Source organism: Vitis riparia, chromosome 18, assembly GCF_004353265.1.
Source record: "Vitis riparia cultivar Riparia Gloire de Montpellier isolate 1030 chromosome 18, EGFV_Vit.rip_1.0, whole genome shotgun sequence".
Lineage (NCBI taxonomy): Eukaryota > Viridiplantae > Streptophyta > Magnoliopsida > Vitales > Vitaceae > Vitis > Vitis riparia.
The window spans coordinates 25,101,850-25,128,946 of NC_048448.1; the positions used below are offsets into that span (position 1 = coordinate 25,101,850).

The 27,097-nt window shown below is 33.3% G+C and overlaps 1 protein-coding gene across 1 annotated transcript; it reads right to left on the minus strand.

Annotated features, from left to right (window-relative positions):
- Nucleotides 1-26,733, minus strand: LOC117906357 (calcium-dependent protein kinase 4-like). Its single transcript, XM_034819353.1, has 7 exons — nucleotides 26,105-26,733; nucleotides 22,621-22,764; nucleotides 22,360-22,512; nucleotides 22,155-22,270; nucleotides 21,644-21,811; nucleotides 21,303-21,527; nucleotides 1-367 (listed from the first exon to the last, which is right to left on the minus strand). Exons 1-7 carry the CDS (start codon nucleotides 26,634-26,636, stop codon nucleotides 236-238), a joined length of 1,470 nt encoding a protein of 489 aa, XP_034675244.1. The 5' UTR covers nucleotides 26,637-26,733; the 3' UTR covers nucleotides 1-235.
- Between the last annotated feature and the right edge of the window lie 364 nt (nucleotides 26,734-27,097).

Genomic DNA, 27,097 nt, shown 5'->3' on the forward strand with positions numbered 1-27,097 from the left:
TTGAATGAAATATAAGCTCATAATCGTGAATCATTAAGAGATTAAGTATCTGCTTGGTAGTAATTTTAAGAAGCTTCTAAGCTTTCTAGCACTTGAATTTTTTAATTAAAAGAGTTGTTTTCAAGTGCTAGAAAGGCTAGAAACTCTTCTTAGAATCACTGTTAAAGAAGTTCTAATTTTGATGCTTTTCTAAAATCACTTATTTTTTACTATACAAAAATTACTTGAGTCAATCTTAAGTTGTGTCATTTATTCCAAATGCATCTGCCAAGTTGAAGTTTAGATTATTTCTCATGGTTCTGCTCCCAATTCCTCCATCACCTTGCCTCATCATTGCAGTAAACTCCCCATAATCTATACGTCCATCCTATAAAATATAGTCAAGATAAGTAATATTAGGATTAAAGATTTTTACTAAACAAAAAGATATTTCATTTTATAAGTTGTAAAACAGGATTAATAATTTTCATTAAAGAAAAAATATACTTCTGTTTATAAGTTATAAAATAGATTTATATGCATGTGTATGTATACAATAATAGTGCATGGTTAGATTAGCAATTTTAGGCACAAGTAGAATTCCAGGTGCAACACATACTTTTCTAGACTAACTTGAATTTGAGTATCTAGCTTTGGTTGTAGATATATACATCTCATCAAGAATCACTGGCATATCAAGTAGGTATAGCATGCACAAGATCATGACTAAATTTAACATGAGGAATCACAAAAAATTATGTAAATGCAACTTAAATTATACATTTTTAGAGGTATGATCAATTGGTTCCATAAGGATGATTAATCAATCCCTTGATATTGTTTGGAATGGTAGCTAAGTTAATTAAGACCGATGGACTAGCTCCTATGACCAATTGAATATGCCTTAGTGTAGTTTCAAAGTTGTCTTTAAAAATGCATGACTCCATCAATCAGTGTCATGCTTAATCCATTAATTTTCAATTATCTCAAAATTTGAATTGTTTTAGAATTTAACTTTATTAGTCAACAACTCTAATTATTTGAGAGTCCAACTTCCATTTTATTTGAAGGTTTTTACAAGTCTTTAAAATTTTTTAAAAACCAGAAGCTTAATATTTAGAGAAACAAAAAATTCTTTTGAGTCATATAACCAAACCTCTATAAATGAAAATTAGTTCATAATATAAATTTCTCAAGGAAGGCAAGACTTTGGTCTACGTACTTCAAAAAGAAGTCCATAGTATTACTTCACTAAGGTCTATCTTGGAGAGGCTTCAAATAAGACTTATATATATATATATATATAGTTGATTGCCATTGAGGTCATTTAACTTTCTTTTCACCTTGGTAAAAGGTAATTTTCGAAGGAGTTTTTCCACATAGACCGAATGTTATGTTTAATCCTTTTCATTTCATTTTGAATGTCCTTTTGAATTGATCTTTGATCCTAAAATCTAACTTTGGACCTACAAAATATCAATCTTGAATTAAATTTAATGTTATCAAAATTCAATATGTAATAAGGACTACCTATTCACCCTCCTTCCCTGCTACAAAGTGATTTTATAGTGAAAATAATGATATAAAAGACATATAGTGGACTTATATGAAAATCAAGAATAAAAGAAATTTAAAAACAAATTTAAATTGAGAACATAAAAAAGGAAAATCTTTTCAATTTTTTTTGAATTTAAAATATATATATATATATATATATATATATATATATATATATATATATATATATATATATATATATATATATATATATTCAAAATTCTCTAAGTTTCCTAAATTAATATTATTAACTTTTTGTAGCATATAATTCTTAATTGAGTCTAAGTTTGCTAAAGTTTCCCTAATATAAAACTTTTTTTGGGAGATTTCTCTTTAGAATTCATGTAACTAAGTTTTAAGTCATTATTCTTTGTATTTAATTGACATTCTTAAACCATTTCTCCATTGTTCATTGTGTTCATGGTAGAGGATCACATCCCCATAAGGTGATAGTATTCCAGTAAGGAGCACAATAGTGTTACTCAGAGAACATGAGGTTGAGTATGGGTACTCGGGTAAAAGCATTAGGTAATGACAATTGTTAGGTAAATCTATATACCTAATTCTTCAAAATTAATGGATAATAATTCTACAGTCACTGACCTCGTGGTTTTCACATCCACAAAGTCTTTGAGAGGTTTTGTGGGTAATTTTCAACGTATATTGTGTGTCTCATCATGTGATTGAGAATCTTGATATAATGATTAACTATTTAATTAATTAATAATTATCAATAATTAATTAATTAATAATTCTCATTAATTAATTAATTACCTTTCACCTTAGTGAAAGGTAATTTTCGAAGAAGATTTTCCACATAGACTGAGTGTTGTGTTTAATCATTTTCATTTCATTTTGCATGTCCTTTTGAATTGCTTTGATCCTAAAATCTAACTTTGGACCTACAAAATATCAATCCCGAATTAAACCATGTTATCAAAATTCAATATGTAATAAGGATTACCTATTCACCTTTATTCCCTACTACAAAGTGATTTTATAGTGAAAATAATGATGTAACAGGTATATAGTAGACTTATATGAAAATCAAGAATAAAAGAAATTTAAAAACAAATTTAAATTGAGAACTTAAAAAGGAAAATCTTTCCAAATCTTTTTGAATTTTAAAAAAGAATATATATATATATATATATATATATATTATATTTCAAAATTCTCTAAGTTTCCTAAATTAATATTATTAACTTTTTGTAGCATATAATTCTCAATTGAGTCTAAGTTTGCTAGAGTTTCCCTAATATAATTTTTTTTTTGGGAGATTTCTCTTTAGAATTCATGCACCTAAGCTTTAAGTCATTATTCTTTGTACTTAATTGACATTCTTAAACCATTTCTCCATTGTTCGTTGTGTTCATGGTAGAGGATCACATTCCCGTAAGGTGTTAGGAGTCTACTAAGGAGCATGATAGTATTACTTAGAGAATATGAGGTTGAGTATAGGTGCTCGGGCAAAAACATTAAGTAATGAAAATTGTCAAGTAAATCTATATACCTAATTCTTCAAAATTAATGGATTATAATTCCACATCTTTGATCTCATGGTTTTCACATCCACAAAGTCTTTGAGAGACTTTGTGGGTAATTTTCAATGTATATTGTGTGTCTCATCATGTGATTGAGAATCTTGATATAATGATTAACTATTTAATTAATTAAATAATTCTAAAAAAAACAAAAATTTTGAAACTTTGGGCTAATCTGATAAAATACTACCTTTTCAACCACTACACCCCCAACCTCCTTCTCCTTTAGGTAGTTTCATGACTATTATCTTAAACTTTTAATTAGTACCAAAGTAAGAAAAAGTTTTAAGAGTCAAGTTTTTTTATACCACTAGTTTTATGGCAACAACTATCCCCACTAGAAAGCCTTTATGAAGTTCTTTTTAAAAAAACTTTGAGGAATGGGTATGGAATTTGATAAGGGCCACCATTGAAGCTAGATGGAATTGGTAAAGGAGAACTCAAGCCAAAACAAGAATGGGACAAAGTGGACAATGAGGGTAATGAAGTGAATGTTCAAGCTCTCTTTAGCATATTCAGTGGTGTGAGTCTTGACAAATTTCACAAAATAACCACATGAAAAAGTTTTAATCATGCATGAGGGCATTTCAATTGTGAAGTTATCCAAAATACAAATGTTCATTGTCAAATTTGAGAGCATAAGAATGAAAGATCATGAAACTTTTTCTAATTTCTATTTAGAATTAAATTATATTGTTAATTCAAGTTTTAACATTAAGGATAAAATTCCAAAATAAAAAGTTGTTAAAAAAAATTCTAAGATCCCTCATTTAGGGATTTAGACTCAATGTTACAACTATCAAATAAAGCAAAGACATTAACTATGTAAGGGTTGATGAACTTGTTGGCTTCCTTCAAACATATGAGATGTCACTTCATACTTTTAAGAGGCCTAAAAGAACTGCTCTAAAGGCCTCTTAGAATGAAGAAAGAGATTTTGGGTTATCTAATGAAAATATTTTGACTTTTTAATGATCTGATGCTAATAACTAAAAAAGTTTAAAACTAGTGTGAGGGCTTAGAATTTTTTTTTCCCTTCAAAACTTAGACTCAAAAAAGGGAAAAAGAATTAACAATTCACTTAAAGATAAAGAAAAAACCCCATCAAAGGGTAAGAAAGTTGAATACTTTAACTATGGATGGCTAACATATTAGAATAGTACCCTTAAAAGTAGTGACATGATGTAACATTTTGTTTCATTACATATGATATGAGTTTTACTTTACTATCCCCCTATTTCATTATGACATATTTGAGCATTCTAGCTTAATCACTTGTATTATACATGACTTGAATGTATTAAGAGTTACATAGAATATTCATATCATGGGTTATGTTAACCCAAGGGTTCTCCTAATTGTGTTTTGATGATAACAAACCATGGTTAAGTTACTAATTGGTTTGAATTATAAAAAATTTTAGGTGTTAATTTGAAAATTCATCAAAGAACTCAATGGATGTACAATTAAGACAATTGGAAGACCTTTAATCATAGGAAACATATGTAAAATGAATGCATGAGTGCACTTAGGATTTTCACATCTTTTCATATATCTTTAAAAACTCGATTTATGCATTAAAGTAACATTTCCATCTAAATCTAAGTTTTATCAAATGAACCTTAGGCAAACGTTTCAAAATTGGCATATTAATTTACCTGAAGAATTTGCTTAAATGTTAAAAGCAAAAAGACCATAAAAAGATAGGTTTTCGATCTAAAAATGGTGAACCGGTCAAGGCATTGGTCAACTGGCTCAACCAACTAGTATACCAATCGATCGAGTACTCCTTCTCGATCGAGGTTCAGTCGAGAAATGCAAAAAAACTTCTCTCTATTCCAGTAGCCTTTCATTCCCAGTTGAGAGATATGCCTTCTTGGTCGAGGTCCAGTAGAGGTCTGATCGAGGGTAACAGTCACTTGCTAAGCATTAAATGCTCCAACGGCTAGTGAACTGGTTAACCCCCAACTTGACCGGTCGAGGCTGTTTTTTGGAATTTTGGCTCCTCAAGGTTAGAAACCTATAAATTGAGAGTTCCACTTCATTTATGAAGAAGAGAACATCTGTATTTATTTGTTTACCTACTTGTTCTTGCCTTAAAAGCTCTCATTCTTTTCTTGGTGCATTAAATCTCTATTTGCATATTCTTTAGTACACTTTTGTGATTCATCTTAGCCTTGAGTTGTATTTGAGCCATTGTTGAGCTAGGTTAAGAGATTCAAAATTATTATTTCGATGTTAAAACCTTCAAGTGAGTAGAAACTTGAAGATATTGTGTAAGAGTCCATTAGAACTAGAATCTGAGTGTAAAAGTGATTAGAAGTTTGGTTGAAACTTCAAGTATAGTGGAACCCTATCTCGGTTAGGAGCTTGAGATGAGTGGATGTAGGCAAAGAAGTGTCAAACTACTATAAAATCTGAATTTGCTTTCTCTAACTTTATTTTTTTATATTTGTGTTTCTTGTGCTTAAATTTATTGTGTTTGGAAAAGATTTTTTTTAAACTCGAATTTCTCATTTCCCTCTCCCTCTTGGGTGTTTTGTCTATTAAGATTAATCTTTATTTTCTCAATTGGTATCAGAGTTAAGCCTCTTGTTTATGACTTAATCGTCTAAGAGGAAATTACGAATCCATCAAGCTCATCTCACATTGAAAGTTTTGCAACCAATAGACTTCCATTTTTTTTTTATGGGAATCGATTATCCCCTATTGGAAAACTAAAATGACTTGGTTTTTACAATTAACCAATTTAGACGTATGAGATGTCATTGAAGATAACCTAACTTTTTCTTCAAAATTAGTTGATGGAGTCATGGTTCCAAAACCTAAGCAAGAATGAGATGAGTGTGATAGAAGAAACTTCCAATTAAATGCTAAGGTTGTTTATGCTTTGCAATATTCTATGGATAGAAATAAATATAATAGAATTTGTCAATGCAAATCGGCTAAAGAAATTTGGAGATTACTTGAAATAACTCATGAAAGAACAAATCAAGTTAAAGAGTCAAAAACCAATTTACTTGTTCATAGTTATGAATTGTTTTTTATGAAAGATAATGAAACTATTATCGAGATGATCACTAGGTTCACCGACATTGTCAATGGTCTTGAAGCTTTGGGAAATACCTACAAGGAATCGAAGAAGGTGATGAAGATCTTGAGGTCACTTCCATCAAAGTGACATACAAAGGTCATCGTAATTCAAGAAGCCAAAGACCTAACCAAGCTACCTTTGAAAGAGCTCATAGGATCATTGATGACATTTGAGATCAATTAGGCAAATAAGTAATAAGAAGAGGAAAACAAAAAGAAGAAGAGCGTAACTCTCAAAGCTACAACTAAGGAAGAAGAAGTTGAAGAAGAAAACCAAAGTGAAAAAGATGAAGTCTTAGCTCTCATCACAAGAAAGTTCAACAAATTCATAAATGGTGAAAGGTTTAGGGAAAAAATGTTCACTTCTAGAAGAGACTTCTCCAAAAAGGAATTTTCATCTCATGATGACAAGAATATATGGGTAGAGAAAATGGACTTGGTGTGCTTCAAGTGCAAGAAATCAGGACACATTAAATATGATTGTCCTCTCTACAAGAGTGAAACCAAGAGGATAAAGAAGAAGACAATGATGACCACTTGGAGTGAAAGTGAATATGAATCATCTAAAGAAGAAAATGAGAAAGAAGTGGCAAACATGTGCTTCATAGCAATAGATGAACTTGATGAGGCAAACTCTAACATTAACGATGAAAATATACATGATGTTTTTCAAGAATTGTATGAAAATCTTGAAAAACTTGGTTTGAAAAATACTTCTCTAAAAAAGAAAGTTCAACAACTTGAAAAAGAACTTGGAGAAGTAAAAGAAAATTTTTCAAATGTTAAAGTTTCTAAAACTCATCTTGAAAAAGAGAATTGGATTTTAAAAAAGAAAAATGAATGGTTGACCTCCTCTCTTTCAATATTTTCTTGTGGAAAAAAATCTTTTGAAATGATTCTAGCTAGCAAAAAATGTGTTTTTGACAAATAAGGGTTATGATTCAAATCTTCAAAGAATCAAAAGTATTTTAAAAACTATTTTGTAAAGGAATCCATAAGTGCAAGTCCTTCCACTACTTGAAATTTTTGTGGAAAAGGACACATTAGTAGGACACACCCTTTAAGAAATGGTTCTCTAACGAATTCAAATGCAAAGGTTAAAAATATTTGAGTTGAAAAATCCAAGGTCACTAACCCTTAAAGACCCAAAAATATATGAGTACCTAAATAAACTTGAGTTATGTGTTGTTGGGTTTAAAGAAAGATAAATGGTTCTTGGATAGTGGATGCTCAAGATAGATGATTGGAGATGAATCCAAGTTTGTTTTTCTTCAAAAGAAAAATGGAGGATATGTTACTTTTGGAGATAATGCAAAAGGAAAGATCATTGGTCAAGACAACATTGGTAATGAAACATCTTCTCTCATTGAAAGTGTTTTATTAGTAGATGGTTTAAAAGCAAAGGTTGTAAAGTGATTTTTGAAGCATCTCATTGCATTATCAAGGATATTCAAAATGATAAAACCATCTTCATGGGTCATAGATGTGATAATGTTTGCACTATAAATATTTCAAAATATGATCACCATGATAGATGCTTTTCAAGCATGCATGATCAAAGTTGGTTATAGCATAAGAGGTTGAGACATGTTAACATAGACCCTATTTCCCAACTCAATAAAGATGAACTTGTTAGAGGCATTCCCAAAATAAATTTTCAAAAAGATAAAGTTTGTGAAACTTGTCAAGTGGGAAAGCAAATCAAGAACTCTTTTAAAAACAAAAACTTCATTTCCACATCTAGGCCACTTGAGTTATTGCATATGGATTTATTTGGTTCTTTTCGGACACCAAGTCTCGGAGGAAAGTCTTATGTGTATGTTATTGTGGACGACTTCTCTAGATACACATGGGTCTTATTTTTAAGTTAAAAGAGTGAATTCTTTTATGAGTTTTCAAAGTTTTGCAATAAAGTTAAAAAAAAAATGTTTTGCAATTACTTGTATAAGAAGTGATCATGGAAGAGAATTTGAAAATGTTGATTTTGAAAATTATTGCAATGAGCATGGAATGGACCGCAATTTTTCAGCTCCTAGAACTCCTCAACAAAATGGGGTAGTTGAAAGAAAAAATAAAACCCTTCAAGAGATGGCAAAAACCATGCTAAATGAAAACAACATTCCAAAATATTTTTGGGCCGAAGCGGTTAATATTTCTTGTTATGTTTTAAATAGAGTTTTATTAAGATCTATGTTGGCAGATCGGAGGGTTGGCCGCGTCCATCAACTCCCCTTGTGTTCGCCCGTGGGTACTTGGGTGAATGCACTATAAGGCTAGAGTATGCGCCTTTCTTACAAGCAATTGCTTTTAGGAGAGTTGGTAGCGCCTGAGGTCCTACAAGTGGTATCAGAGCCGAGGTCACGGGTTCGAACCCCAGGGGTGTCGCTGGGGGGGGGGGGAAGATTGTTGGCAGATCAGAGGGTTGGTCGTATCCATCAACTCCCCTTGTGTTCGCCCGTGGGCGCTTGGGTGAATGCACTATAAGGCTAGGATATGCGTCTTTCCTACAAGCAATTGCTTTTAGGAGAGTTGATAGCGCCTGAGGTCCTACAACCTATACTTAAGAAAACTCCCTATAAGCTTTAGAAAAACAAGAAACCTAACATTAGTTATTTCAAAGTCTTTAGATGTAAATGTTTTATATTAAACACCAAAGACAATCTTGGAAAATTTGATGCAAAATCGGATGTTGGAATTTTCCTTGGTTACTCAACTTCAAGTAAAACTTTTAGAATTTTCAACAAAAGAACCATGGTTGTAGAGGAGTTCATTCATGTTATTTTTTATGATCTAACAATTTTTTCCAAGAAGGAGAGAGTGTTGATGATGATTTAGGTTTGGAGACCTACATAGGAAGATTGAAAATTGAAAATAAAAGACAACAAGAAGAAAATGGAGAGGATCCTAAGGAAGAATGATCACTATTATCACTACCCCTTCCTCAACAAGTGCAAGGTGAATCAAGTCAAGACCTTACTAAAGAATGCAAGTTTTTCATCAATCACCCACAAAATCAAATTATAGGTAATCCATCTAGTGGGGTAAGAACTAGATCATTTCTTAGAAACATTTGCAATAATCTAACTTTTATCTCTCAAATTGAGCCTAAAAATATAAATGATGCTTTAGATGATGAAAAGTGGATGATTGATATGCAAAAAGAATTAAATTAATTTGAAAAAAGTGAAGTATGATAATTAATATCGAGACCTTCAAATCAAAGTGGTATTGGGACTAAATAGGTTTTTAGCAATAAAATGGATGAAAATGGTATAGTTGTTAGAAACAAATCAAGGTTAGTAGCCCACGGTTTTAATCAAGAATAAGAGATAAATTATGAAGAAACCTTTGCCTCCGTAGCTAGGTTGGAAGCCATTAGGATGCTACTTGTCTTTGCATGTTTTAAAGACTTTATTTTATATCAAATGGATATGAAAAGTGCATTTTTAAATGGTTTTATAAATGAAGAAGTGTAGTTGAACAACCACCCGACTTTCAAAGTTTCAACTTTCCTAACCATGTTTTTAAACTTAAAAAGACACTTTATGATTTGAAACAAGAACTTAGAGCATAGTATGAAAGATTGAGCAAATTTCTTTTGGAATATGGTTTTAAAATAGGAACAATTGACACAACACTTTTCATAAAAAACCAAAGAAAAAAATATGCTCTTAGTTCAAATATATGTTGATGATATCATTTTTGGTGCTACTAATGTCTCTTTGTGTGAAGAATTTTCTAAGTGCATGCATAATGAGTTTGAAATGAGCATGATGGGAGAGCTCAACTTCTTTCTTGGGCTTCAAATCAAGTAACTAAAGGAAGAAACCTTCATCAATCAAGCAAAGCATATAAGAGATTTTCTCAAAAGGTTCAACATGGAGGAAGCCAAAGCAATTAGGACTCCAATGAGCTCATCCATTAAGCTTGATAAAAAGGAGAAAGGTAAATCCATTGACTCCACTATGTATAGAGACATGATAGGTTCTTTGCTATACTTGACCGCTAGTAGACCTGACATTATGTATAGTGTATGCTTGTGTGCTAGATTTCAATCTTATCCTAAAGAATCTCACTTAAGTATCATAAAAAAAATCCTCAAATATTTGAAAGGGACAATGAACATAGGCTTATGGTATCCTAAGAGTGATAACTTTGAATTAATTGGTTTTTCGGATGTCAATTTTGCTGGTTGTAAGGTTGAAAGAAAAACACTAGTGACACTTGTTACTTCTTAGGGCACTCACTTGTTTCATGACATAGTAAAAAGCAAAATTCGATAGCTTTGTCAACAACAGAAGTCAAATACATAGCAACTGGTTTATGTTATGCACAAATCATTTGGATGAAACAAACACTTAGTGATTTTGATTTATCTTTTGGATGTGCCTATTAAATGTGATAATGCTAGTGCCATAAGTATATAAAAAAATCTCATGCAATACTCTAGGACTAAGCATATAGAGATTATACACCACGTTTTTAGAGATCATGCACAAAAAGGTGACATAACACGTGAATTTGTAAGCAGTAAAGCTCTAAGTAAGGAACAATTTCTTGATATTAGAAGACAACTAGGGGTGATTTCATTATGATCTGATGTTTGCTTAATGAATTCTTGATGAATATACCTTCTAATTGCAAAAATTTCATGTCATATGCATCATATAAACATTTACTTGGAAAATGGTCAATTTTAACCAAAAATAAAATTCTCTTGGCATTAAGCATAAAAAAAATTGAGGAATTCAATTGAAAAAGGCAAGAAGATGCTCAAAAAATTAAAAAAAAAATGCGCAAAAATTGGATGGTAAAAAATCGTTGACTGCGTTGACTAGGCGGTCGATCGATCCTCGGTCAGTTGACCAGTTCATCGGGGCTAGGAATATTAAGAGGCTCCCGTACTTTTTTTTTCTACACTGTTCCCCTTCGTTCTTCAAGGGTTTTCACTAGTTTTGGCTTCTAAAGACCGATTTCAGTGTGTTTCAAACCGATTGACTTGATTTTGGGAGAGATTTGAGGGCTTTGAAGGCTAGGGTTTTCATTTTGGGTCATCTTCTCTCCCTTCAGTGCATCACAACTAGCTTTGACACCGATTCATCTCCATTTTAGATCGTTAGGGTTTTAGGTGTGAGCCTCATTTCATTTTTCCTACTTTTCTTGGACTTCCATAGCTCCTAGAAGAGAGTCAATTGCAGCTAGGGCAAAGGGCAAACGCCCAACTAAGTCGTTTCAGCCTGAGGCACCCTGGAAGGAGTGGTTTGACACTGCCTTCTTTAGTACCTTGGAGGACTACCAACGATACAAGCAACATTTTTCTTAGAGATGAGTAGTTTCTAGGAGAAACATCAATTTTCTCCAACTTCAGGACTTTGGATTTGAAGGATTGTTCACGAGGATGGGATGGTTGTCAACTATTACTATTTCTAAGCTGATTTTTCCGACATTGGTACAAGCATTCTACTCGAGGGTGACTTACAACATGGGTGGCCCAATCACATTTACTGTTAGAGGAGTTGAGATTCGTCTGGGCCCGGATAACATCTGTCATATCTTTGATATTGCTCTGGTTGGACTTAGAGTATACAGGTCCAAGATGTGGCCCATTGTACTGGGTTTTGAGCCTAAAGAGGCTATTTAGAGTATTTGTAGACTTTTAGATGCCCACGGGATGGGCAAACCCTGAGCACACAACTTGACGATCATCAATAGAGTACTACATTATATGTTGTGTTTTATTTTTCTACCACAGGGTGGACATCAAGACAAGGTCTCCTATTATGAGACATTCCTTATAAATTCCATTTTGACTAGGAGACGTATCCATTTGGGATATATGACGATGATGCACATGATTGCATGTTGCGAGAACACAACTCGTGTACTCCCTTATGGTAGTTTCCTTACCAAAGTATTCAATAATGTCGATGTTGACTTGAGTAGAAGATGAATTTTAAGGACCCTAGTACATATAATACATATGATGATCAGTTCATGGGGATGTTGAAATTTGAGAAGGCCCCAGATGGTTCTTGGGTAAGAAAAGCAGATAGAGCACCAACATAAGCCCGAAGATAGGGACAATCACATCTTGGAGTTGAGGATGAGGTAGAGATTCGAGAGATGGAGGGTGGAGTAGACCCTCAGAGTGGCCATCAACAAAGAGGACCTGAGCTTGACATTTTCCCACTCCAGACAGAGACTGCCTCACAGACTGGAGGTGTTTAGTTTGAGACTATCTTCTCTGAGTTGACTTTTACAGAGGGTTCATCTACTCAGTCGTCATACATTGAGCTTTCCTTCTTTGGACTTGCATTCACCAAGTCTACCCATACTGAGATACCACCTCCTCAGACACCTTTCGCTCTTGACCATGCTCCATGGGTGGACTTATCCACTCAGATCAGCTCTCTTGGCACTCGCATGGATGAGTTTGTTGTGGTTAGTGATACACTTTTTTACTTCATGGAGGATTGTATCGATCTGTATCAGGTTGGTTTCACTTCATAGTTTGAGTATCTCTAGCAAATGATTGATCATATTGAGGATCACTTGGAGCGTCAGCATGAGGAGATGATGGCCTATTTGCGTTCTGTGTTTCTACCACTACTTCCTCAGCCTTGATTCGTTGGAGATCCCCTTGTTCTTTTTCTATGTTGCCAAAGAAGAAGATATTTTAAGATCTAGGAGGCTAGAGATAGAAGACTCATACATGCATATCATTTTTTTTTTTATCGTACATATTGGACATATGGTGTACTGATTGATACATTTGACTTATAATATATGATGTGCCTATATATTTGATGACTTACATTGTTTTCTTGTTTCAAATTCTCTTTAATATGTCTTGATCATCTTGGTTTTAAAATTTTTAAATATTGATTGTAGATCCACAATTGGTTTGAGGGGAAGAATTTTTTTTTCTCCTAGATAACCCAGGTTTGTCATCATAAAAAATGGGGAGATTATTAGCCCAAATGTTTTCCTAATCATGTTTTGATGATAATAAATCATGGTTAAGTTACTAATTGGTTTGAATTATAAAGAATTTCATGTGTTAATTTGGAAATTTATCAAACGACCTAATAGATGCACAATTAAGACAATTAAAAGACTTTTAATCATAGAAACCTATGTAAGATGAATTCATGTATGCACTTAGGATTTTCATATCTTTTCATGCATCTTTAAAAACTCAGTTTATGCATTAAAGTAACATTTCCATCTAAATCCGAGTTTTATCAAATGAACCTATAACAAACATTTCAAAATTGGCATATTAATTTACCTAAAGACCTTACCTAAGTATTATAAGCAAAAAGACAAAATATATATATATATATATATATATATATATATATATATATATAGGTTTTCGAGCCAAAAATGGTGAACCAGTTGAGGTACTGGCCAACCGACTAGTATATCGGTTGACTGGTTACTCTTTCCCGATCGAGATCCGATCAAAAGATGCAAAAAACCTTATCTCTCTTCAAGTAGCCTATCATTCTCGATCGAGGTCCGATCAATGTCTGGTCGAGGATAACATTCACCTACCAAGCATTAAATGCTCCAACGGCTAGTGAAGCGGTCGACCCCCAACTAGACCGGTCAAGAATATATTTTGGCATTTTGGCTCCTCGAAGTTAGAAACCTATAAATTGAGAGCTTCATTTTATTTATAAAGAAGAAAATACTTGCATTTATTTGTTTACCTACTTGTTCTTGCCTTAAAAGCTCTCATTCTTTTCTTGGTGTATTAAATCTCCATTTGCATATTCTTTAGTGCGCCTTTGTGATTCATCCTAACCTTGAGTTGTATTTGAGTCATTGTTGAGCTAGGTTGAAATATTCAAACTTACTATTTGAGTGTTAAAACCTTCAAGTGAGTGAAGACTTGAAGAGATTGTGTAAGAGCCCATTGGAGCCAAAATCCAAGTGTAAAAGTGATTAGCAGTTTGGCTGAAGCTTCAAGTATAGTAGAACCCTCACTTGGTTAGGAGCTTGATGAGAGTGGATGTAAGTAAGGAAGTGTTGAATCATTATAAAAAATGAGTTTGCTTTCTCTAATCTTATCTCTTTATATTTGTGCTTATTGTGCTTAAATTTATTGTGTTTGAAAAAGAATTTTAAACTCCAATTCACCGCCCCCTCTCCCTCTTGGGTGTTTTCTCTATTAAGATTAACCTTTATTTTCTCAAGTTCTTTACAAATTAATGAGTTAGTTAATGACTAGTTTATGGACTTAGTTAGTCCATCAAAAGTTGTAGTTAACTACCTCCTAGTTAGGGAAATGATTTATTTTAGTCATTAGGATGAGTTTCCGATGATGAGTATATTAATGTATATGGTTACACATTGAACAAGACCTATAGAATGTCATTACTAGTGACTATTAGGTTGTCATGAATTCTCCAAGCTACAATGTTACATGGGTTCTCAATCTTGAGAGAATACGACATTAGTATTTAGGTTATTAGTTACTTTGACCTACGAGTGATATCTTAAGATGATCATATATTTTCTATGGATTGGGTGACTAGTGATTAGGTAGGTGACAACAAATATTCTCAATAAATACACTATGATATCTCATGGATTGATCCTAAGGAATGATCATGTAGTTTATGAACATAGTTTTTCCTTCAATAGAATTTGACATATGTCATTTGTGGACTAGAATATGCCAATGATCATGATATAAGAGGATCCAAGACTTAAAGATTAAGAGGTAATCTTGAAAGGTTGATTAATATTAGCTTATTAGATTACAAACATTAGTTCATAGGGAATGGATAATAGGTCAAAGACCCGAGTTTTCTATCTTGATTTAGTATCATAGAATACTATAGTGCAATTAACTATCTATAGTGAGATGTTAACTTTAAACCTAGATTCTAAGAGAGCTAATATTTTTTTATGAGTCTTATGGTCCTTACTCAAGCTCAAACTCTTTAGTGGCATTTATTTTGAAGAAATATTTTAGCACTTAATTGTGTGCATAATAGTGTTTTTGTGTAAGCACAAGGTTGCATGATGACTTATTATTAAATGGATTGTGGGTTTTCATTTTAGGTTCTTTTATTAATTGGATCCTCTTGGGCTAATTAACCAAAGCCCATGGGGTGGGCCTTAGTTACAAGTCTATATAAACCTTTTTTAAGGTTATATTAATGGATTGTCTTCTACTATTGGACAAAAACCTAGACATCACTCCCTTTTGAGAAAATCCCATACTTCTCTATTGCCAAAATCCAAAAGAAAGCCATTGAGTGGAAGATCATAAGGTCTTTAAGAATATGTTCTACATTCAAGAGTTTTTACTGCAACTAGAAAAAGGATTTAAGAATAAACAAATCCAAAGGTAGGAGGTTCTAATACTCTAGAAATTTTAATAGCTATTATTTTCTGTTGCACCTATAATTTTAAATGCATACACCACTTTAAGACCTAAGGCTTGGATTGAGTTTCTAGTGTAACAACTAGTATAGGATAGAGCCCTTTAAAGAATAATATGATGTGATAAAATAATTTTTCACTAATATATTTATATATTGTGACTTTTATTTCCACTTTTCCATCCATTATTGCATTATTACTTATCTAAGTGTCCATTCCTGTATCACTTGCATTGTGTAGGAGTTGGGTACATAAGGATTTGCACAAAAGATCTAAGTCATAGGTTCTATACAAGATGATAAGTTGTTTATAGTTGGCTCAGAAAAATAGACTATCCATTTTGAAGTTGTAATGCACTAACTCATAATCAAAGAGATGATTTACCTTAGGTCTTAGTATATTATTTCTATCTTATGGTGTAATAGTGGTTTATAGTAGGACATGGTCATGGTTTATAAGCACTAAATAGACCATGGGTATCGACTAGAATTTTCCTTTTTAATAAGGAGCCTACGTTGCCTATAAAGTCCTTAGTGGTGACTTCATCAAGTTTGGTAATGAATAGTGCATAAGAGATGCATAGAGAACATGTGAGAGCACTTAGGAACACACAGGGATCATAACATAATTGAGAAGTAGGCAAAATGCAAGTGTACCACAAAATCTACTTTAATAACCAAAATGCATCTTAGATGGATTTTTCCAACAAGTCTATTGAAATATAATACTTTTTTGCTTTTTTTTATGATTGTATGCCTTGAATCTCACTCTATATAGAATTTTATCTTATTAATAAAAAATTTTGTTAGGAAATTTATTGCATACTTTAGATAAGGTATACTTATTTTAATGCATGAGTTATGTATTAATGTGTCCAGGTGTATAATATTGGGCATTTATACGATTATGTGGTTTTAAGCTCCTTCTAAACTAGAACGTAGTTTACAATCACAATGGAAATTAGCAATCCATCAGTCGATTACAATGCATAATTGTTACAATTGTAGTGTGGCCTAACTTGGTCATAAAGGTGGTTTGCCTCACAACTAATGCATTGGCACTTGGTGTGTTAAACAAGGTTCACTAACCATATAGATTCACTAAATAGCTAGTATAAAATGTAACGCTTGACTAGTTTGTTACATAGAAACTTCTCTAAATCATAAAATGATTAATATGTTCAAGGCTCTTGCATGTTGCATTTTATGTATGATCCTAAGATTTAGGATTAGAGCATGTTAGATGTAGGGTGTATTAAATCTATGGATTAATTTATTCAAGAAATCTATGAAGAAAATATATTCTTAATTAGCTATATATAATAATAGAAAAATTTAAGTTTAGTGGTTTCATCCAAAGAAAATAATATACAAAATCTTCTTCTATTAGTAATATGATTATATATTACCAAAAAAAAAAAAAAAATGGTATTGAATAAAAGGTTTTTTTTTTTGTCTTTTACTTTGTGATTATGTGTGAATAAGCCAAATATCTAAGAAGAGTATGTTGAGAATTGCATTATTTTAGGAGATTTGATTTAATCAGTCTTATTATTTTAAGGAGCTAGATTTGGGATTATGATTTGCTATTATGATTTAATTCTTATTCTAGATTAGGTTGAAAATTGTATAGTTTTCTTTTGAATTTATCTTGTATAGGCTATAAATATTATATTGTACTCTTCAAATTAGATAGAAAAAATATAGATTCAGTCCATAGTTGTTTACATGTTACTAGAGCAGTTCTTTTGATCTATAAAACCATTCATTTGTATTTTTTTTTTCTATTTTGTTCAAAATCATGTTCGGTGTAAGTGACTAAGCTACATCCAAGTCAAACATTGAGCAACCACCATGATCATTTCAAGTTGCTACCCATGAAAATCCTTCTTCATATTACATCTCACAAACTAAATAGATAGAACTACTTGCAGTACTCTCAATCCATAAAAATGTTTATTTGAGGTAAAGGAAAATTAGGTTATCTCAGTGGAGCAACACAACCACTAGAAAAGAAGATGTGGTTGCATTTCAAACATGGGAGGTAGAATTCTCAATGGTGATGGCTTGGCTTGCTAACTCAATGGATCTAGAAATTGGACAGAATTATGTGTTATTATCAATAGCAAAATAAATGGGGATATAGTCAATGAGACATTCTCAGATTTAGGCAATTCATCTAAACTATATGAGATTAAAACCTAAATTCGTGAAACTAAGCAAGGCGATCAGGGTGTCACGAAATACTATGGTATTCTTAAGGGTCTTTGGAAAGAGTTAGATTAGTATTATGAAGCCGAATGGGAGAATGCTAGAGGTGCCATCCAGTTCAAGAGGTTATTGGAAAAATAATGTGTTTTTGAATTTTTGGTAGGATTAAACTTGGAGCTTAGTGAAGCAAATGGGAGAATCCTTAGAGAGAACCTCTTTCATATGTTCAAGAGGTTTTTGCATGTGTTAGAAGAGAAGAAAACAAGATGAATGACTAACAAATTGGCTAAAATTCAGAAAACTTAACCTTATTGACAACAACATTTGAAATTGTCCTTGTTGTTTATAAGAAAAATTCTAGGGGAATGAGAAGAAAAAGCTAAAGTCTAGTGTCATTATTGTAATAAACCTAGACATACCAAGGAAACATACTATAAAATACATAGGAAACTTGCTAACTTGAAAAACAACCATGTTTTTCAAGTTGAAAACTCACAATCAAGCGACCTTAGAGGAGCTGAGACTTGATCCTTCACAAAGGAACAACTAGAGCTTCTACACAGGTTTATTAACTAATAAAAAAATAATCCAACTCTTAATCCTTCCTACTCTCTCACTCAAAAAGGTAATTTCTTCAGTACCTTAAGTGTTTTTTTTTAAGTAAAAGCTCCCGGGATCATAGATTCAAAGGCAACAAATCATATGATTGGTTGTGCACAATTATTTTCATCATATAGTACTCCATGTTCTGGTAGACAAAAGGTAAGAATAGTTGATAGGTCTTTGTCCTCAATGGTAAGAAAGAGATTTATGCCTATTTCTAAAACGTTTGTATTAAATTTTGTTTTACAAATGCCTAACCTTTCTTGTAATTTGTTTTCTGCTAGTAAGTTCACCAAAGACAATAACTATGTAGTTAAATTCTTTTCCACACATTGTGATTTCAAGGACTTGGCTTAAGGGATGAATATTGACAATGCCAAAGAAGTTGACAGGTTGTACCACTTTACTAATAGTGTCGTTATAGAAAGATAAACTCAAGTAGTAAATAAAGTCTCTTCTCAAACTATTGAGAATGAAATAATGTTATGGCATTATAGATTAGGGCATCTTAGTTTTTATTATTTGAAAAAACTCTTTCCTACATTGTTTAAAGAAAAAAGGTTCATATTTATTTCAATGTGAGGTTTGCGAATTGGCTAAGCACCGTAGATCTCATTTTCTTATAAAACCTTATAAAAAATTTGCACATTTTGTTTATATTCATAGTGATGTGTGGGGTCCTTCACATGTTACTAAAATTTCTAGAACAAAATGGTTTGTTACCTTTATTGAAGATCACACTCGTTTTGTTGGTTGTATTTACTAAAGGAAAAATCTTAGGTGGAAAAAACTTTTAAAGACTTTTTTGCTATGGTTCAAAACCAATTTCAAGAAAAAATCAGGGTGCTTAAAACAAATAATGAAAAAGAGTATTTTTCAAAATATTTGGGAGAGTATTTTTTAAAAAATGGAATTATTCACCGATCAACATGTTTTAACACATCACAATAAAATGGAATTGCTAAAAGAAAAAATAGACATTTATTGGAAGTAGCATGAGCAATTTTGTTTGCCACTAAGGGCAATTATGTTTACCACTAAGGTTCCAAAATGTTTGTGGGGAGAAGTTGTTCTTATAGCCTCATATTTGATAAATCATATGCCTACAAAGATTCTACAATTTCAAACTCCATTGGATATTTTTTAGCAATTTTATCCACACACTAAATTGTTCACTTCATTACCTCTAAAGATGTTCGGTTGCATTGAATTTGTTCATGTGCACAACCATCTCATAAGTAAATGAGATCCTTGTGCAATTAAATGTGTGTTTTTAGGGCACTCTTCGACAAAAAATTGTAGAAATGGTATGACCCTATTTCAACAAAAATGTTTTACGAAACAAGCTTTCTTTCCCTACTCCTCTTCAAGGGGGAGAATGTAAGTGAAGATAAGTTTTACGAAAGTTTGTCTATTACCCCTTTCCAAATTGCTCCTTTTCGAATTGAGAAGGTCTAATCTAATCCATCAAGGAGCCTTGATCCTATAATGCTTAGTATTATTGTAGGATGATAACTAGCTAAGCTTCATGTCTCCTCTAGGCAACAAACTAAAAAAGAGACAACTCATAATTCTTCAAAGCAGGACTATGACTCAAACCAATAAGCTAAGGGAATAAAAATTACAAAAAACCATGAGTCATTTCATCTTAATTCTTCATCTTCTATGGAGGATATAAATTAGAAAAAATCAAATTTGGGATTGTGATTTGCAATTATGATTTAATTCCTATTCTAGATTAGGTTGACAATTGTATAATTTCCTTTTGAATATATCTTGTATAGGCTTTAAATATCATATTGCACTCTTCAAATTATATAGACAAAAATACAAATTCAGTCTGTATTTGTTCACCAAGTATAAATAGTAAATGAGAAAAGTTAATAGTCCTTTTAGCTCCCTTGCATTGACTACTATCATGGAGGGATAACTTGGTAGTCTTCTAACAAGTTTTGGATTTTAGTATAATTAATATTCCCTACATCTTAGACTGCAACTATGACATTATACTCTTGATGTGTTTTATATAGAACCAAGTAGTAGCAAGTCTTCCAAAATACTTACACTTTTGGTTTCAGAAAACCAATTTACACTTAAAATCGGCTTAAAGATTAATAACGCTAACTCAAGAATGGTTCTTTAATGCATTAATAGAAGAAAGTTCCCAATTCCACTCTTAAACAAAGAATATCTTAATTTTGAAACAAAATGGCCAACATGAATTTGGTGATGTTTCAATCTCCCTTAATAGCCCATATTTGTTGCAACAAACTTCAACTAGTCATACATTATGCTTTCCTGAGGAATTGTTGAGTATATTACATTTTAGGCAAAATTCCTAACATAGTGTACATAAGGTTCCTCTTACTAGAGTTTTGACAATTTTTATGACCATATTTATTCAAGGGCTATGGATTTTAGTTTGAACCGGTTGGAAGCTTCATTTATAGCTTACGTATATTTATCAAAATTTGAAGTTGTGTGATTACTTAGTTTCATCCTTGCATCTCTTCTCAATAGTATGAAAGTACCCTAATTGGAAAATATCAAAATTTACAAATTGACTAAATAGAGAATTTGAGAGGATTTTTGAACAATCTCCTCTAGTTGATTTTTTTTAAAAAAAAAACTTTTCTATTTTTGTGTAACTCAGAAAGATCCTACCACTTCTTTTAATGTCTCTCCTTAATTTCAAGGTTTAAAGGCCCTCTTGTATTAATTAAGTACCAAATGAAAGAGATCCCCTCTCCCAAAAGAAGAATTTTAGTGTAATACCATCTATCATACTTATGGAGGCTTAGATAAGAAAAAGAGGTTGACATGCAAAAGTTAATCATGGATACCTACCTACTAGAACAGTTGCAAGGCAATAGAAATTTAACTATGAAAGTATGGTATAACCTGAAAAACTTACATTGTCTTGATCAATTTCTCTAATCATCTCATCCAGATGAGCATCACCTAGACCGAACTCTCTACAAGCCTGTTGAAGTTCATCAATGGTTATGTAACCACTACCATCTTTGTCGAAAAAAGAGAAGGCTGCAATTAAATTCTCTTCTCTCTCCATCTTATTCAAGTGCAAGGTAGCAGCAAGAAATTCACCATAGTCTATTGTTCCACTGTTGTCAATATCAGCCTGCCAAAATTCCCCAGAATCATCTTACAGGACACAGGAAAGGCATTCCAATTAATTAGACAACATGTGAAAGTACCAAAATGATTTGAGTCACCACATAATGAGAATTTAGTTACCGCATCCATAAGAGTCTTAATCTCAGATTCCATTAGTTCAGAGCCCACTTTCCTTAAGCCCTCTTTCAGTTCTTCAAATGTTATCGTCCCGCTATTATCTGTGTCAATCATTTTGAACAGTTCTTTTAAACCACCAATTTCTTCTTCTGAAAGTCTTTCTGCTATAACCTGCAAAGCATGATGGCTCAAAGTAAGCTAAATATTCTTTCATACACATCAGCATCAAAGTTTCTAAATAATTTTAATTATGTTTGTTTATTTCTTGTTCTGTATCAATTTATAATCAGCAATTGAAAGTAATTCAAGTGGCTCATAGCTTGCAAAGATTCTGCATGATTATGTCGCTCCTAGAAACATAAGGCCTCTTGACATTAGATTCGAAACATTCGGTCAGTATTCCTAATGTGATCAGATGCAGTTCAATATTCGCATTGATCAATGAAGGGAGGATCTGGTACTATAAGTTTCTAAAAAAAATGTTGAGCAAAAGATGTAGCATGCCAACACATACACGCAAGGCCATCTTCTTGAGTTTGTTCATTGCTGAGAATTGCTTCAGGCGTGATAATACTGCAGAATCCAATGGTTTGTCGGGTGCAACTCTGTCATCCACAATCCAAGGATGACCTGAAACATTAACCAACTCTACCATGATTCTGGCATTTCCTGTCTCTAAATCAAGCATATTCTATCAAGTACTAATTGAACAAACTCACATAGGACTTCATGAGCAGATATTCTTTTCTTAGGGTCCATTTCAAGCATTTTCTTAATCAAGTCTTTTGCACTCTCTGAAATATTAGGCCAAGGATCAGATTTAAAATCCAATTTGCCTTTCAAGATCTCTTTGAAAATTCCTGTGTCATTTTCTGCAGAATAAGTAAGAAAAAATATTAATTGATACACAACACAACACAACAGAGAATAAGACTTTCAGGAAAAGATTTGTAACAGTAGATGCCAGATGAGACAAATACCTGCCCAAAAAGGTGGAACTCCACTTAGTAAGATGTATAAAATAACACCAGCGCTCCATACATCTACTTCATGTCCGTAATGCTTGCGAAGCACTTCAGGCGCCACATAATAAGGACTTCCAACAACTTCAAAAAACACTTCACCTGAAAAGGAAAAAACAAGAAAGAAAAAAAGTTGCCTAAAGTAGAAGAGTCAGAAAGCTCCAATTCTGTTGGTCCTCATGGCAGCAAAAGAGGGAGAGTAGATCCTCTTTTTAGGTCTATAAGAGGCATTTTTTTGAAGACTCTCATAGTTCTCCAGCCAAGAAAGTGACAGCTAGACAACGATCACTAACTGAAAAGAATAAAGAGAAGGGAAAGGAAGTGAAAAAGGCATCTTCTAGGAAGAAGTCTATTGGAAAGAAGCCGGTTTATGCAAAATCTCTTTAAGTAAAAACGCAAGTTGATAAAGAGGCTCAGGTACAGGCTGCAGTTCCTTGCCCACTTCAACCCGTTTAGAATGATTATTCTTGACTAGATTTCATGAAGAAATGCTACTTTGATATTAACTCAATCAGATCTTTTAAGCATACTGTCCAGCCATTCAATAGTTTTTCAAGAGCTTGACAAAGAAGAAGAAAGGAAATGAATATGGATTTAAAAATTCGTGGGAAGAAAGACAAAATAAATCTAAGGACTATTGCTGCACCCTTGGGGCTACCCATGCATCCATCTAAAAAGGGTCCAACTTTCTACTGTACTGAAATACAAGCTTCAAGGAAATATGTCAAGCTTTAGCTCCAAAAGCCATAAGTCATCGTTTTCTTGAAACCTATACCGTATATAAAGAGAAGTGTGGTAGAGCCCTGCTATTCCAATTATGTATGCTATAGTATATTTCTATAAAAAGGTGAAATTGAAGAAAATCACAACATCAGAGCAGTATTTCTCATCATTCCTCTGATTTGCTTACTTCATACTTGCTGAGGACAGGGGTTTTGAATTTTCTAAGGAGATAAGAACAGTGACACTTGAGGTGTTTGATTAAGATGATTGGTCACAATATAAGATAACTGCTAAGAGGAAAGAAGGGAAGCAAAGAATGACAGTTGAAGTGGGGACACTAGCAGTTGATCCTCTTTTTGAGACCAAAATATTCCAGAGTGCACCTAAAGGTATAGTTCTATTCCTCCCCGTCAGTCTACAATATCAGTCATATCTGGTTCACATACACCAGCCACATTTGGGCCACATCTTCCTTCTACTATGGGAATTTAGTTTGAGACAGGACTGAAATCTAGATATGAGTCAGCCATGAGCTCACTTCTTACCATGACAGGTTTGGCTTTTTTCAAGATCTCTTCAGCCTAATGGCGACTAGATTTGATGGTGTCACTTCTAGTTAGCATGATACACACTCACGCCTAGACCATATCAAGAGTAATCAGAAGCTGTTGGTTGTTAGAGTTATAAAGCTTACTAGTGGTTTTTCAATGAGGCAACCAAAGACAAAGAAGACGCAGGAGCATAGGATGGAAGATGGCAATGCTAGGCAGGATCGTATATAGGAGGGAGATGGAGACACTAAAATTGAAGAGATTCTGGAGGTTGTTAAGAAGGATGTAAGAGAAGATGTTATTTCAAGCTCAGAGGTAGTAGTTGGGACTTCTTCAAGAGGCATATATGCAGTTGCTGAGATTATTTCAAAGACCTTGGTAGAGCTTAGAGAGATAGTGAAGGACTGAGAGCCTACCATACTAGTGCAGGAGTGGAGGCCATTATGACAGACACCCCAACCATTGTTTCTACTATGCTACCAGAGAATCCTCCTACGATACTTGTTACACTTCTCTACTCCTCTGTTTTGAGAAATTCTTTGACATTTTATATTTAGGATAAACTATTATTTTCCTTTTTGGATTTGTTACTCTTTTACTCATCCATTTCTCCATTGGTTGTATGAGTTTACATCTTTTAGCTCTTCTATATTGGAATTGTGATGAGGATACTAACTTCATATGTTTGGATGTTTGCTGTTTTGAAGCAAGAGTTAAATGGGACACAGATAACTTTTCCTACCATTTTACTATGTTCTATCCACCTGTTTTCTTTCACACACTGGGGACTTTGTGATATTGTGGTCGATGAGAGGGGATGCCTAAATCTATCCCCAATTTTTTTTGTTAAGCTTTTCTTGTGTTGTTGCTAATGATAATTAACTTTCCAGGTGGATGAGTGAAATTTTCTTTGAAATATGTTTGGATTGAGTCCTTATTTTCAGGATTCCTTTTAAGTCTCTTATGAGAGACTAGAAATTAATCTAGAATATGGTTCTTGATTTTGAGAAAGTAGTAGTTTAGATCTTATATGAGTTCATTTACCTTACTATAAAATGGATTGCTCGATTTTAGTTAGAAACCTTAGTCATATTTGCTTTATCACTTAACTCTATGATAGACTCATAGCATACACATTGAGAACCTTATTCCGTAGTTGTGTCTTGAGAAAGAAAACAACTCTAATTGGAGTAAGGAGGTGCATGTGAGTTAATACTTTACTGATTTGGACACCTTGAAAAGAGGCTAAAGAGTCTACTTATAAAAAAGGATTTGAATGCCGAGGGCAATGGTTGCCCTGATGCTTGAATGAGTGTTTTGAGGGATTATGGCAATAATGTCTTCATGCCCCAATGCCCATAACCAATTGGTTTAGAGCCACCAGCACTACACTTGCTACATGAGTTAAAGGGTCAGTTATCACTTGAGGCAATAAGTTGGAAATTGAATCTTGTTATAAAGAGTTGGAGATAGAACTATGAAGGGTTAGTGTCCTTTAGTGGTTCTTAAAACCTAGTATCCAATGTTCATTGACTAGGAGCTTAAGCTGATCCCTTTTAAGCCACATAAGGAGATTTATGAGCTAAATAAAGTATACAAGCTATTCGTTCCTTTACACCGATGATGAAAAAGTGAAAAACAAAGGAAAAAAAAGGACTAAAAGAGTGATTTCTAATCGATTGAGTGCTTTTTTGAAAGGTACAACCTTGGTAAGGTTGAAGGGAGGTGTTCCTTCCATAGCCACAACTAGAGGATGAGTCTTTTACACACGAGTCTCTTATGGAATGACAATAAAAAAAAATTTCAAAACTTTCTATGATTCTGTAAATTGTTGCAAATTGATTATGAACAGCTTTGATTCCTGGAAAATCCATTGACTATCCAGCCTCCTAATCAAATCAAAGCACAAATTTAGATCAGAAAAACTACAGAAGAAATTCCTTTTGTTAAGCAATCAACACAACTTCAAATCAAAATCCTCATAAAGTTTTTCATTTAAAGAAAAAAGAAGAAGAAATTTAAGACAATCCCATCAAGCAACCAGCAAAAAAATCTTTCCAAATTTCACAACCCAATACCAACAATTTCATTTCCAAGAAAGAATGAAGGAAAGAGCAAACAGAGGAATTCCAAAGCAATGAAACGGTAGCCTAATCCTACAAACTAACCTGGCTTATAGAAGACAGACAAACCAAAATCGGTGGCCTTGAGCTTGGCATCCTCGTCAGTACTCTCGAAGAGGAAGTTCTCGGGCTTGAGATCTCTATGCATGACGCCAAGAGAGTGACAAGCCTCAACAACACCCACAATGATCTTGATCAAATGAGCGGCTTGGCGCTCACTGTAGTGGCCCCTTTGAATGATACGATCGAAGAGCTCACCCCCAGCGCAGAGCTCCATGACCAGGTGGACGAAGACGGAGTCCTCGTAGGTGGCTTTGATTTGGACGACATGGGGGTGTTCGGAGAGGTGATGCATGATCTGAATCTCTCTCAAAACGTCGTCGTAGTCTTCTTTGCACACCAGTTTCCGCTTTGGAATGGATTTGCATGCGAAGTGAGTGCCTGAGGATTTGTGCGTGCACAGGTACGTTATGCCGTACTGCCCCTGACCCAGTTTTCTCCCTATCTGATACTCCTCCCTCAGTCTTGGTGTTGCGTTTGGAAGCACTGCTCTTGGTTTTGATGCTTCTTTCCTCATCTTCTCTACTTTCTTTCTTCCTTTTCTTAATCTTAGATTTCAAAACAAATCTCTCTATCATTCAACCAAAAAAAAACAAAAACAAAAGACTTTGTTTTTTATTTCCCTATCTTTCAGCTGTCTGATTGCCTGTTGGTTGGTTTACGTTTTCCTTCTCTCAAAACATCCCATTCAGATCGCCTACGATGTCTCTCGGCTTTGTTCTTTTTGTCAGGTGGCACTCGTATCCCTCTGCGTGCCCACCTCCCTACAAGCCAGGTCAAAGCCATAGGCCACCGCATTATTTCTGTGCCCATATTTCTTCATACCAATGCTTTTAGCTTGCAAAAATATAAATATTTTATCTTACTTGCCAGCCTTTCACTTTTCCTATGCCATTTTAGAATTTTGTTTTACACACAATCATTTAGAGCCGGTTTGATTGTGTTTTTGGGGAATGCTTATTCTCTTTTTGTACTTAA